Source organism: Propithecus coquereli, unplaced genomic scaffold (genome assembly GCF_000956105.1).
Source record: "Propithecus coquereli isolate 6110/MARCELLA unplaced genomic scaffold, Pcoq_1.0 Scaffold792, whole genome shotgun sequence".
Classification (NCBI taxonomy): domain Eukaryota; kingdom Metazoa; phylum Chordata; class Mammalia; order Primates; family Indriidae; genus Propithecus; species Propithecus coquereli.
Genome location: NW_012154085.1, coordinates 1,020,658 through 1,035,484, shown reverse-complemented (window position 1 = coordinate 1,035,484; position 14,827 = coordinate 1,020,658). Strand labels below are relative to the sequence as shown.

Here is a 14,827-nt window from a genome sequence, read left to right as displayed (position 1 = left end):
TGTGAAGCCTGTGCTGTCGGAGGCAGGTTGCCACGGGACGCAGGCCACTGCTGTGCTGTTTCTCCTCCAAGACCACGGGAACAGCCCAGAGACAGAGAGGGCCTGCCTGCCTCCCCGCATCAGGAAGCTCCCTGTCATTCAGGAAATCAGGTCTGGCATGTGGACCTGAAGGTGGGGCTGGACACCACTCCTCACGCCCTCCTTGCCTCCTTGTCCAAGCCACCGGCCTAAGCCAGCCTTGCTTGCAAGACTGTGTAGAAAAAGGGACCGAAGTGAGTGTGAAAACAGGAGAGTGTTCCATTCTCCACTTTTGGGCAGCTTCACGCCTTGTCCTACTGCCCCTCAGAGCACCCCCAAGTTGTGGGCCCTTATCTCATGGGATGATAGCATTTGGTGATGTTTGCCAAAGGCCTCTTAGCCCAGGCCCAGGCAAGAGCCCTAGTGACTAGTGAGAAAGCCAGGAATGGTGGGACACAGGGCTGGAACCCCTAGGAAGACCTGAGTTCCAGCCCTGGCTCTGCCTCTAACCCTGCAGACTCATCTTGGGCAAGTGACATCCCTCTCAGGGACTCAGCATCCTCATCCTAAAACGAGGGCCTTGACTGTGATAATCGCTGTGGGTTCCTTCCAGCTTTAACATTCTTTGGCCAATACCCAGACAACTCCTGGAGAGATCCTAGGACCGAGCTAAACCGAGTAGCCAGGCAGGAAAAGCCACTTCCCCTCTCACTCCTCTGAATTTATATAGATATAAAAAATGATATCATAACAGAAATCATGGAAAGAAATGGAACTGAAAATAAAAGGGGAGGTTCTCTGGATACTGGGGGAGGGGAGTAGAAGCCTACAGGGGTAGGCTTGTTTATTGTTATTGTTTATTTGATAATTTATTTTTACAAATATGTAATCAATCTTAATTGTTTTTAATAACATGTCCAAATTACAATTTAAGGATAGTCTCTGGGAATTGCAATTTTTGGACCAACTGTAGTAAAAAGGCAAAACTAAAACTACACAAAAATCCTGCAAGTTGCCTGGCTGTCTCTTACTGCAACCATTCTCTAGCCCTCTTCCCCTCTGCTCCGAGGCCCTTGTTGGTACCTGGTTGTTTATGGTGTTCTTCCAGTTTCTGGATAACATAGGCCTGACATGTGGTGATCCCTTCTCCAAAGTTTTATTTTCCACACATTAAATATCTTAAAGTCTCATAGGCATTGCTCAGGTACAAAGTAAAACTTTAGACAAATATTACCTTCCCTTCCTGATAGCTCCTCCCCCATCCCTTAAGGAGATCAGGGCTTCTGCGGGGATTCCTGCTCCCATGCCCTCTGCTGTAACCCTCACAGTGACCTCTGGCTTCTAGGGTCAGCCTGGTCCTCCCGCAGCAGCTGCGGTCCCACCTGCCTGCTCAAATCCAGCCTAAGCCCCAGGACCAACTCGCAGCTGCTCTGACTTAAAACTCAAGCCCTCAGGGGTGCCTTAGAGTTGGGGGATGGAGATGGGAGGCGAAGAGTAGGAGGGAAGGGTAAGAAGGGGAAGAAAGACAAATGGAAAGAAAATGAGCTCTCACTACAGCCAACTGCCCTTGTTCTTCCAGTCTGAGCTGACACAGCAGAAAGAAGGGGGGAGGTGGCAAGAAAAGTCGAGTTAAAGCCCCATCTCTCTTCTTTCCAACTCAGGTTTTGGTTGGCTCGGGGCACAGCCACCCTCTCAAAGACTTGTTTCGAAGGGAGGGGGTGCGGGTGAGAAAGGAATCTGGCTCCTTCAGTTTTCCATGATCTTGCTTAACCCAGACATAAATTTGGCCAATAAACCTAACTCTGGAACTTGACTTCAACATGGCATTTGGACCAGGCTTGGAGTTGAAGCCAGGGTGACGGAGGCCAAACCCCTCAAAGAAGCAAAGGCTGAATTCATTTTTATTTAGGCATTTCTTTCCTTTCTTTTCCAAAGCATTATTTTCCGCCCCTCTTTGTCTCTTATTTCTCAATGACGGAACAGAAACCCAGACCCACTGCTCCCTACATCTCAAACTTAATATCTCACCAGCACAGGAGAGACACCCCAGAACCAGCAACCACGCTGGGCACCAGCCCCTCTGGCCACAAGGCCCCTTCCCCTAAACGTCGCCCAAAGCAAAGTTCCGTCTTTCCTTGGTCCTTCCTTGGCTCGCTCCAGCTCACGGATATTCACCCAGAGCTTAGCCCAATAAATAACTCCCATCTCTCGCCTCCCTCCAGCCTCACCCCCTCCTTTCTATATCTATCTCTGACCCTGAACTGGCCAAAATAAGATGCAGGGCCAGGCGCGCTCCCAACGCGGAGCCGGAGCCGACTCCCTCTCCAGTTGCTCAGCAACCGCCTAGCAAAACACGGGTCTCCACCCGCCCTCTCCTCTCCCTCCCAGAAGCTTTGGCTGCCTGCCACCTGACTCTCCTCTGCTCCCCGTTTCTGATTCTAGAAATGCACCTTTTGAGGGGTTATATATAAATACATATAATATAGCCTATGTTATGTATAAGTATATATAACACAGCCTGCATTATAGATAGCCTATGTTATACAGAAATATGTATAATGTAGCCTATATTGTAGAGACAATATATAAATATACAATATAGTATTTGGATATAATATATATGATATGATATAGTATGATATATGTGTCTGTATGTATGTGTATATATATTGCAAGCGTGGGAGGGAGGGCAAATCCATGTCCGCACTGCTCAGATTTTGGTGGTGGGGGAAGTGGGAGGTGGCAGGTGGGAAGTGAGTTGGGGAGCAGGAATTTTGGCTAAAGGACCAAAGCGACATTCTCTTCCCTCTGTCCATTTTGCTCTCCTTAAGAACTGTGCACAATCTCCAGTTTTTGGGGACCCACCCAACAGTTCTCTAGGTGAAGGGCCCTCTCCCAGGAGCACTCACTTCCACTCCATCTGTCCCGGAGGAAGGCGTGGGCCCCGGTGACCGTGGAGCGCAGCCAACCCGCAACTGCAATCCGCCAGGCACCTGCTTGAGCCTGGGTGGAGTCCGCGGAAAGTGCCCGGCCGGGGCGCGGGGCGGGGAGGAGAGTCTGCTTAGGGTAGTCCCAAAGGCACCCTGAAGGTGGGGGCTGAGGAAGAGGCCGCAGAGAATTCTAAAAGGGGCCTTGCCTGGGACAAAAGTGGTTTGTGTGTGCGTGTGTATGTGCGTGTATGTGTGTGTGCGCGCGCGCGCGCTCGTTGAGTTGAACTGGGAAGTTCGATACTCTGTGCTCGCCGAGCAATTGAGCGCGCGCATGCGCCCTGCGCGCGTACCCTGCAGGCCAGCCACATCACACCAGCCACACGGTGGGGCAAATAAAAAAAGTGGGACCAGAATGTGGCTGAATGATACCTTGCATTCTTTCGATGTTACCGGATTGTTAGCCAGGGCGCTCGCTTCCAAGCCAGGAAATCAATTTTCCTCGGCCTCCCTCCTCCCCGCACCCGCCGCCGCTCCGGTAAGTTTTTCCAAATCCACATTCCCCCAAGATGAAGGCGGGCAGGACCGCCTTTGAAAAGTGGACCTTAATAAAAATAACCCCGCGGACCGGCCCCTGGGGCTTCCGGGGCCTGCACGTCCTTCTTTCTCGCTTTTTGTGGGCTGCAACTCGGAAAACGACTACCTCTTGCAAAGCGGAAGGGGCTGGCGCCTGCGGCAGTGAAAACCTGCAGGGTTTGCGGAGATCCAGGCTGAATTCAGGAAAGCTCTGCTGCTTCTTGGCAAGCGCGGACACACTCCTCTACTACACCATACTGTCGGTAGTTCGCACTTAAGAAAACTTATGTTGGGGTGCTCGTCAGTAATGGAAGGGGACAGGAAGGGAGAGGGGCACTGTTCCAGTAAGAAACTACTGTAAATATTGTTTAGCCAAGTCTTAACACATTTTGGAGAGAATCAATAACCAGGTTGACGTCTTAGAACCCAGACTTTTGTGTAGTTTATTAAACTTTTTAAACATTTAAGATCATGTAACTTTCCAAAAAGAAACCTAGTCTAAGGGGACAGAACTATTCTGATTGAACAAGTAGCTCTGTCAGTCAGTTAAACCCTAGACTCCTGGTGCCGCGAATTTGGGGGCGGGGCAACCAGGGGGCGGGGCAAGCGGAGGCGAGGCTCCCGGGGCGTGGCTTTCCTGTCTCCGCCCTCTACATTTTGCATTCTGCGTTTCCCGGCCCCTCGTGCACTTACTCCACACCCACTTGTGATCTGGTTCAAGAGATGGGGTTGGAGGGAGATTGCGGAGGGGAGGATTGCGGGGGAGGGGGTGTAGGTAGGAATCAGCATAGGCGGGGAAGTTGCGATGTCTGAATCTCACACCCACTTTGGCCTCCTAGCCCTAGGGCCACCTTTCATCCTAGGTAAAATCTGAATTGGGGAGGGAAAAAAGGAATTATGTTCAGGGACGAACACACGGCACAGAACTCTAAACCCTTCCTTCCTCCCACCCCCGCGCTCCTAAAGTAGTCTTTTTCTTTCTTGGAGGAAATAAAAGGCATTTTGCAGTTAAATATGTTTTGCCATCTACCACAATTAATCATATTAAATCAAAAGCAATGGGTGTACACGTGGGAGGGACATCGAGGCCCCCACCCAAAAGGCATTAGGGTGTGTGTGTGTGTGTCTAGGGGTGGAGGGATAGAAACGTCTGGAGGCACGGGGGTGGGGGTGCGGGGCTGGGGGCTGGAAGGGACAAAGGTGAAATTAGCTCAGAAGATGGGTAAAGCCTCTCTCTCCAGGCCCCATTAAAACAATATTTTAACAAAAGAGATTTTTTATGTCTGCAAAAAACGTATGGGGAATGGGGGAGGGAGTTGATAATGTGACACACACGCTTTCAGACTGAAGATCGGGTACCAGGGGATTTGGACCTTGAGACCGAATAGGAGCTCAGAGTCAGTATTCGGATGGGGGGCAGGGGGGCGGGTAAGGTGGGGGTAGGGGGAAGGAGAAGGAGCGAAAACTGGGAGAGGCTCAGCTAGACAGCAGCCTAGGGTAACAGGATCGCCTAGGGCTCCAATTCTGAGGTGCAAGGACCCTCCCCGACTACTCGTGGGCTACACCCCAGCTCTAAGCCACTTGCTGCGCAAAGCGCGCGGGCCCAGCCCGTCCCGTGTCCCCCGCCCGTGCGCCGCGTTACTGACTGGCACACTGAGCGCGCTCACCGATCTTGGCTTGCTCGCGGTAGCTCTTTTCGTTGAGGCAAACCCCGCGGCCGTGCAGCAGGGCGTGCAGCGGCTTCTCCTCGTCCTGCCGGGGAAGGCAGCGCAGCCCCTGGGCGCAGCGCTCAGTGTAGACGCCGCACGACTGCCCCTCGGCCAGGGCGCAAGTCATGCAGCAGCCGCAGCCCGGCTCCTTGACCAGCTCGCAGCCCAGGGGGCTGGGGGGGCACATGGAGAGGGCTTTCTCGTCGCAGGGCTCGCAGTGCACGAAGGAGCCCAGGCCCTGGGCCGGCCCCGCGCAGGCGGCCAGCAGCAGGAGGACCGCGGTGAGCACCATCTTCTCCAAGTCTCCCCTTTACCTCCGGGCGGGGCAGGAGAGCGAGAGTGCAGGGATAAAGGGGCCAAGAGGGCGCCCGGAGAATTTTTTTTTTTTTTTAAAATCTCTGGCAGGTAGAGCAGGTGTCCTCCCCCAGACACTTGCAAAATACAGGGAGAGATGGAAGACTGCGATGCCTGCAAGCAAGTCCCAATTTAAAGGATTAAAACCTTGCAACAGGTTGGGGGAAAAAAGGGCAGCGCTAGGTGCACGCAGAGTGAGCGGAGGCCAGAGAAACCCCCAAGCCGGATCTGGTCAGAATTGCAGGGGGAAAACAGCCACAGAATTGTTCACCCCAAAACCACCGAAATAATGAGCTCAGAGGCTGTGGAGATGGGGGTGGAGGGAGAAAAATGGATTTGTCTTCAAAAATTTTGCTTAAAATCTAAAACACACCCCGCTCCTTTCTAACCCTCGGCTGCCAGCAGCGCGCGGCTGCCGCGGAACAGGTAAGCGGCTTTGGCTGCAGCCGAGATGGTGGGAGAAAATGTTGAAATCAAGAAATCAAAAAAAAAAAAAAAACCCACCCAAATCCTAACACCTCTTTTCTCCCACTCTGCCACCACTTCTTTGAAATTCGCAGGTTCTGTGTGAAGTCCGGAGAAGGGTGCAAACGGAGGAAGGGGTAATTAAAAGGAGTAGAAAAAAGAAAAAGCCCACACCGCTTTGCAGCTCTTTCGGAGAGCTCTTTTCCCCGGCAGAAGTTTCCAAAGAGACTACGGGCTCCGGGCGAGCAGGCGCTTTTAAATAGACGGCCGCTGGCTGCCAGCCAGTTTGTAGCTGCAATTTGAGCTCCCCAACACCCAACCCAGGCAAGGATGCCAAGGAGCTTTGCTGAACAAACTCACACGGGGTGGGGGTGGGGAGAGGCCTTCTAGACACAAGGGGGCTCCCCTTCGCTCCCAGCGCTGCGCCCTCCTCCCCCCGGAATGTAGGAAAGGCAAGGGGGACAGGCTGGAGCTACCGAGGGGGGAGGAGGTAGAAGGGCGAGTGGAAGAGAGAGTTCTTCCGAGCAGGGTGGACACAATGGGGAGAGGAACTCGGTCTCCCCCTCCCTCCTATCCCTTAACTAATCAAGGCACCGGGTGAAGGGAGAAGCTTTTCTTATTAGCCAACTGGATATATACCATGCCTAAGAATCTTCCCAAGCTTTGGAAATCGACTGTCTGCTAGTGTCTAAGTTACCATGTAAGGTTTGTGTGTGTGTGTGTGTGTGTGTGTGTGTGTGTGTGTGTGTGTGTTTGGGGGACTGGTAGTGGAGAATGGCCAGTGATGGCTGGTGATCTGAATTTTAAAAAAAGAAAGGAAAAGAAGAAAAATGAATTCCCCCACCCACCACCAAAGTCTGGAGAAGAGGATTTAATCAAAGGTGTTTCTGTTGCTCATGGGGTGACTGTTTTTGGTCATGTGGTCAAGAGGTGGCCACTTTCCTTCAGCTACATTGTTAGCCAGGGAAGGTGTGTGTGTGTGTGTGTGTGTGTGTGTGTGTGTGTGTGTGTATGTGTTGTGTGTACTTGCAGGAAGAAGCATTCATACAGCAGCCTTGTTGGGAGCAGTGAGTTGCAGAAATTGACACTTTGGAAGAAATGCTGTTAACTCTGAAAACCTTGCCTGGTGACCTGAAGTGTCCTTGTGTCCGGGGTTTGTAGAGCAAAGAGAAGTGGCTTGGAGTGACACATACCCTGCATGTTGTTTTACAGGGCCGTTTCTATCCGGCAAGGCCAGATCCCTGGAGGGATGGGTAACAGACTAGAGGGAGACCGTGTTATAAGGTTAATGGGTGCTCATGGGCACATCTGGGGAATATGAGCTGTCAGGGTCACAGGACCTGCTCAGAAGAGATCCTGACCAGGAACATTCTCATGCCACCTGAAACCTCAGACAGTCTATGGGGACACTATGGACCCCTTCTTTCTTTAATAAAATGAAAGAAAACAAAAGCATTGAAAGATGGAAAGTGGTGATTTTAGCTTTTTCTGAAATTGACATCAGTGGGCCATGGCCCTCACAGGCAGGTCAGAGAGAAATGACTAATGTCACTGCCCTGTTGGGAGGACTTGGAGTGAGGCTGTCATGCCTTTTACATTGCCTCTCCTCCCTGGAGAAGTGCTCTAATTTTCCTTTGGAGAAGGGGCTGCATTTCATGAAGTTTGCCACTAGACTGCACCCTTATCTATGATAAGAATTCTTTCTGGAGGATTGCTTTTAAGAAAATATTTTCTCTTGCTCAGTTCAGTTCGGGAGCATCTCACGTTATGCTGTTAACACTCTCAGATCCTGATCTCTCTTTCACGTATCTATTTGCCGAAAGGCACGTTTTTAAAACAAGGCTAAAGTTTAAAGTTGTGCCTTTGCTTGTATTGCCGGAGGGGTTTTAGGCGTTGGTTGGGAGAGGGAGGAGAACTTTGTGCAATGATTTCAAAAAAAATAGCAGTAAGGCTCGTTCCAATGGATTCTCCCCTTTGTCTGGGGGCTTGGTAAGGTAGGAGCAAGTTAATAGTCAAAGCTTTTAAAAATATTTTAGAAGCAAGGGGGATTGTGTGTTATTTTCTTATTTGTGACAGGTTCAGACTACAAGAGTGGCGGCTGAGTGTGTCGTGTGTATTCTGGTCCCTGCTCTGATTTCTTTGTGCACGCTTTTAGCAGCGCAGTCCACTCCAGGTACACTGGTCGGATTTGCGACGAATGGGGAAATTGTGTGCTCCTTCCAAAGAAACATGCGTTGCCTAGTGCCTGCCATCCTGTATTCCGAGGGAGGTGGCCTCCAGTGACACCTCTTTTTGTCTAGCCGATTTCCACTGGCTTGGCAATACAATGTGTGAGGACAGGTAAAAGGAGGAGGGGATGATTCATAGAGAAGAAGGAAAGAGAGGAGGGAGGAGGAGAATGTGGTGGGAGTCGCCTCTGGGGCAGGGCGGTAGAGGGGGGCCGTGGAGAGAGGTTACTCTGCAAGACTGAAAATGTTAAGCAACCTTTCTTAATCTCCACTTAGAAATGGCTATGTCTTGAGGGATTCAGGGACTGGATTCAGGGATTCAGGACTGTCCAAGGGACCTGGGATAGGCTTCCCCGGAGAGCATATGACAAAGAATTTGCAGTGGCCTGGGATTGTCTAGAGGGATTTCATCCAAAGATGGGGGACTGGCCGGATCGGTTTTGCTTCTATGAGTCCATAATTACTAGATGACAGTGGAGAGGGAAGGTGGTGGTTCTGTTACTACAGAACGTGGGATGATGGGGCATACCTGTGAGTCTTTCTTGACTCCATTTTCCTCTCCCTTCCACTCTGAAGGCCTAGATCTGTTTGAGATCACTTTTAGAAGACTGCTTCTGAAAAGAAAAGTAGTTTGCCTCAACCAGGGTAGTTGGGATGGGCTGATTTATTCCTGTCACATACAAATATCAGAGGCCGGGACCTTCCTTGCTGCCCACTTGCTTTCACTGCCATGAGCTTCCCAACTCTGGCCTAGACTAGCTTTGATACCTTTCAGCCACATCTTTCTTGGAGAAGTAAGACGTTAAGTATATCCAATTGTGTCCCATTTTCCCAGAGATCACCCCTTTCCTTTCCTTTAAGACATTCACTGCCTATCAGTATTAAGTTTCAAGAAGTGCAACGGAGTGACTGATTTGCTCTCTTTTATTTGGACAACTTTTCAGAAGGTGGAGAGCAGTTTTATTTTATAAAGCTTCAGCGTCCTTACCTGTGGCCACTTTCTGTGAGTTTCTAGGTGATTTTCAAGGTAAGGATGATGCCCGATAACATGGTTTGAGAAAGCTAGACTTTTTAATAGGACACAAAGTATTATGGATTCTTCTGGTTGGGAAGGAAAAATGTCAGCTGAGGGTCTTGTCTTCATTCTCATCTATGCGTTGCTCTCACCACTCTCTCAGGCAGGCTTATCATTTATTCCATTTTAAAGACCTCATGGCATTGACTTCAATCCCTTTCCCAGAGGCAAGCACACTAATGCAGCAGCCTTATCGGGATTCTAAACTAAGGCACAGCGACCTTCAAGGAAGAAGGACCAGTTGCTCAGGTCCTTCCCTAGATCTGGGAAGTTCAGCAGGAGGGAGGTCTGTGCAGAGGACAGGCTTCAGGCAGCTTAGCTGCAGTGACGTCGCTGAAGGCTAGGTGGCAGAATAGATACATCGTTAAAAACACGCCTCCTTCCACCAAGGGACAAAGCAGACGCTGGTAGAAGTCTTTAACAATGGGGATGGGATCTGGGGAAAGCACAAGTGTGGATGGAGGGACGTTTATCAACATACTGTGGGTCCACTTACACGCTGCCCCAGCCTCAGCACTGCCACTATTCCTGTGACAACACCAATCTAGCCTCAGGTGCAAAATCCTCCAAGTCCCGCCAACAGCCGTGTTCACGATTACTTTATCTGGGAGACAAGGTACAGCAGGTCAGAACTTGATGACTTTGGGTTCATCAAAGGATGTCCTTAACCTTCTCAGACCAATAATCACAGTGTGGTCTTTAGCCAAAGTGCATAAAAATTTCCCCTTTAAAAATTCTAAAATGTGAATTATGGCATATTTCAAACATTCAAAGAACAGAAGATAATATAACAGGTATCCTCTACTCCCCACACTCACTTAACACATGTTAACATTTTGCCATCATTGTTGAAGATTTTCGTAAGAGAGAAATGCGGTGTGACAGGTAGCAGCTCACCTCCTGCTACGCCCCACCCCATGCCCTGCGCTTGCCAGAGGTAGTCGCTCTCCCCAAATACTACTGTATGCTTTCTGCACAATGTTTTTCTAAGTTTTATATGAAATTTCTTATAGAATAGAGTTAGAATGATTTTGAAGGAGAAACCGAGTGCTACTTTAGAGTTAATTTTGTTGTGGTGCTTACAGCAGTGGCAATTTAACTAGAGTCTATTGACCCTAAGGCTGGCTGTTAGAGGAGCTGGAGCCAGCCATGACTCAGAGTGATTTATATCCCTGTGTGAGCAGTATATAAGTTAATAGTTTTACGAATTGATGTTTAGGAGGATTCCAGACAGATAGGGCAGAATGGGGTGGGCTCCATAAATACTGTTTCTGGTTGGAGCCCTCCTATCTTCTTGGATCTGGCCTGCTCCTACAGTGGACAGCATGGAAGCTGTGTTTCGATTTTGGAAAATGAGATTAACCAGAAAAAGTGATCTGTCGTGACTTAGAAGACAGTGTTGGTAGGTCCAGGTCTAGGAGGGAGAGATGGGGTAGCCATTATAGGAAAGATGGAATCACATGAAATAAGAGGAGAGAGACAGGATGTTAACTGCTTGGAGCAGATTTAATATGATGCATTTAAACAGTGAAAAGGCCAAATAAAATCACAGTGCATGATTGGAATCTAGGTTTCACACAGTTCAGGAGGGAGAAGTGGTAAGAACTAACTTACCACTGCGGCTAGTGCATAGGGCAAATTTGTGTGAATCAGGAAAAGATGCCCCTCCTCAAAATACTTTACTTCTGTTTATCAAAAAATTGTTATAACATAGATTCTATTAAGAGAAGAAATTTTAATGCTTCTTCCAGGAAATTGTCATAATGACTGTATGTGTCAGTGTGATGTCTACTATGTGAGTAGCGCCACTTAAATGGGACTCTGGGTGTGCAGTACTCAATCTACACGGCTGTATGAGGTAGCCCTGGTTGGAAGAGTTGAGCCTGGTTTCTGAACCATAAGGAAACACTGCTTTTCTACTGGGGTGGAAAGGATCGGTCCAGTGACATGATTTGATCCGTTATTGGGACTGAGGGCTGAACCCTTTCAAAGAAGCTGCCTCTGGTCGTGTTCTCAGTGGGACTGACCTAGAGAAGCCATGTTTTTTCATGCCCCCATGACTTTGCACAAACTGTTCATTCTGACAGGAGTGCTTTTCCCCCTCTGTGCTGACTGGTGGACTCCTAGTCATCACGAAAGACTCAGATGAAATCATATTCACTTTGGAAGGTTTTGCATGTGATTTCCTAAGGGCACCTCACTGGTGCCCATGGGGTCCTCTGTGTATTCATCAGTAAAATAGGGGGAAAATATTGTCTATCCCACAGGGTTGTTCTGAGCCTTGAATGAGATTGTGCATGTAAACCGTGTTAATCAATATTACCTGGTGTAGCCCTATCTTCTCTATTAGACTGAATGCCTCAAAGGGCCCAAGCTCTTGTTCATCTTGGTTTTCCTTACTTCCCTACCTTTTAACCATGACCTCCTGGTACAGTTCCTAGCACAGAATGCATTTTAAAAATTAGTTTTGATTGAAAGATGGATTATTATTTGTCTAATTATTATTCCAGCATCTTTCTAAATACCCAGGTTTATCTCTGCATCATTTTGCCTGACTGTCAGTAATGTCATGTTGATGTGTTTCTTTTTTGTTCTTTTATATACTAGTCTGGTTGATCCTTGTGTTTCAAATGTAGTTTATGGACTATTTAAAAAAAATTCCAATAGAGCCCTATTGTTGGACTTAAAATATCTTAACTGTAATGTAACATAAGTATGTACAAACATATTAAGATATAAGTGCTGTATACTTATCTCACTGTAAAATCCAACAAATTTGTAAATAAACTCAACCAAAGCTACAAACCCAGCAGAATGCAAAATGACAGCATTAATTTAGTGTGTTGGTTGATGTTTGGTTGATGTTTTGTCAAAAATAAATCAGGGCTCATGTTGTGATTATGGTTTAACTGTTATGGTGCAAGTTTTCTGAGCTTGGCATGCACATATTTGATGTCTTCTTGTTTGATGATTTAATTCTCCCACTATTTTTTTTTTTAAACAACAGTGGAGTCATGTCTTACACAGTGGTTGGTTTTAGAGTCAGCTTGAAATACAAAAATTGAGTATAATCAGAATTCCCCATGAAAATTCCTTAAATCATTTGAAAAACAAAACAGTACTGCAAAACGTTCGCTTTTGTAACATGGCACCATGCCACCCAGGCTTCACTCAGCTCCCACACACTATTTCAAGATCAAGTCTGCTTCTGCTCTTTGGCCTGTTAGCAAATGACAATGGAAGTGGTGTTGCTTGGCTCCTATGCCTTTGAAGGTGGAAAATGTCTTCTAGAGCTGGATCAGAAGGTGGTCATCTGGCTGACCAAGAATACATTTAGTTTTCAAGATTACTAGCAAAATGACACACACACACACACACACACACACACACACACCTCACAATACAATTTGCAGAGAATACATTTATAGACCATTCTAGTTTAAGAAACATTAGTCTAATCCTTCATTGTCTTTTTCTGTCTTATCCAATATGGCTGCGGACTCAAGGAGATCATGAATGGTATTCAGTTACTGCTACCCTGGTCCAAGGTCACGAATGTCTGCTTTTTCTCAATGCAAGGAATATAGACACTTGATCATAAACACAAAGTTGGGTTTATAGTTTCACAGACCCTTGAGCTGACTAGACCTCCAGGAAGCTTATCTGTGAGATTCTGTTCTAATTCCTGGCCAGCTTGTAAGACTGTGAACTCACTCAGTTTAACTAGGCAATTAGTGGATTTTAAACAGACTCAGGACCTGTCCTCTGAGAGCTCCTTTCTAAGCTGGGCACATAATGACGGGTTGGGATAAGAAATCTGCATGTAACTGAATGGCAAGTCTTGGACAAAAATACAAATTAAATAAACATAAGTAACATGAACAGTCTGTACTATTATGATGGGTATGTGTGTGTATGTGTGGTGGGAGGGTATATTGGAAGTTACATATAGAGGTGTCGTGGGGCCAGGAGAGCTGGCTACCAATTTGTTGGTGAAAGAGGAGAGAGGAGGTACCGTATTCAGCATAAACATCATGACTATACAGTCCTTCCATCTGTATAGACTTAAAATGGGTAAATGTACCAATTTGATTACCAAGCAGGGGATGGAAACATCTTAATCACAAGCCAACCAAAAGGACAGTTATTTGGAGCTTGGGCGAAAGACTGAGTGTAGAGAGATTTGGGATTTACCCAATTGGGTAGATTGAGTGTGGAGGGTGGATTTGCCTGAGCCCCAAGCTTTGAATGCCACTGTCCTTTTTGGTTAAAGCAGCAAGTTACTTAACTTTCCTCTGGTTCAATTCATTCTTCTGTAAAATGGGATATGGTACCTATCAATATGTTGTCATCAGGTTTAAATAAGATAATCCGTGCAAATCAGTTAGCACAGCACCTGTTACATAGTGTATTCATTTGCTAAGGCTGCCCTAACAAAATACCACAAACTGAGTGGCTTAAACAACAGAAACTGATGGGCTCACAGTTCTGGAGGTTAGAAGTCCAAGATACCAACAGGGCCAAACTCCCTCTGAAAGTGTTAGGGAAGGATCCGTTCCAGACTTCTCTCCCAGCTTCTGGGAGATCCTTGGTTAGTGGCAGCGTAACTTCAGTCTTCATGTGGCATTCTCGCCACGTGTGTGTCTGTGTCCAAATTTTCCCTTTTTATAAGGACACCAGCCATGTTGGATTAAGGGTCTACTCTACTCCAGTATGATCTCATCTTAACTAATTATAGCTGCAGTTACCTTATTTCCAAATAAGGGCATATTCTGAGGTGTTGGGGGTCAGAATGTCAACATATGAATTTTTGGGGAATATAATTCAATCCATAACACCTAGTAACCATTCAAGTAATAGGTATTGTAATTCATAATATCATCTTTAATCACATCTACATGGGCATTTTTATAGCCAGAATTTTCAACTCTCTGTTCTCATGGTTTTTCTAAGCCTTGATTGTACCCAGAAAGAAAGTGCCATAAGAGCAGGCAGTTCGAGTGCTGTGTGAGCCGTTGTGTTGCCCAGTGCCTAGAACAGCCACGGGCACTCCGTGGGCCATCGGTGAATGTTTGTGGATGAATGAGTGAAGTCTGTTTCTTTCCTTTTTTTTCTTCTTTCCATTTTTTCTTTATTTTATTAATATTTAAAAAATTTCAATAGGTTTAGGGGGTACGAGTGTACAAATGGAATTTTGTTACATGGACATATTGTTCAGTGGTGCAGTCTGGGCTTTCAGTGTACCCATAACCTGAATAGTGTACATTATATCCAATAGGTATACATGTTTTCTTTTTCTTTTTCCATTTTTTCTTTTGGTGACTCAGTAGCCAGCCTCTCTTCCTTGTTATCTTTTCTAGATTGCCAAAGTATTAAAGGCAAAAGAAACAAAACCAAACACATTTTATTTCCTTTGTTGATAATGATTAAATCCTCCCTAATCACTTGTTCTCTGCAGAAACCCAACCAGATGGG

At 47.1% G+C, this 14,827-nt stretch overlaps 1 protein-coding gene across 1 annotated transcript in view; it reads right to left on the bottom strand.

The window, feature by feature from the left end:
- Positions 1-6,318, bottom strand: part of IGFBP5 (insulin-like growth factor binding protein 5) — a 17,205-nt gene extending 10,887 nt beyond the window's left edge. The window contains exon 1 of the mRNA XM_012663072.1: positions 5,189-6,318. Within this exon, the coding sequence (XP_012518526.1) occupies positions 5,189-5,522 (334 nt within the window). The 5' untranslated portion in view covers positions 5,523-6,318. The remainder of the gene's footprint in view (positions 1-5,188) is intronic.
- Between the last annotated feature and the right edge of the window lie 8,509 nt (positions 6,319-14,827).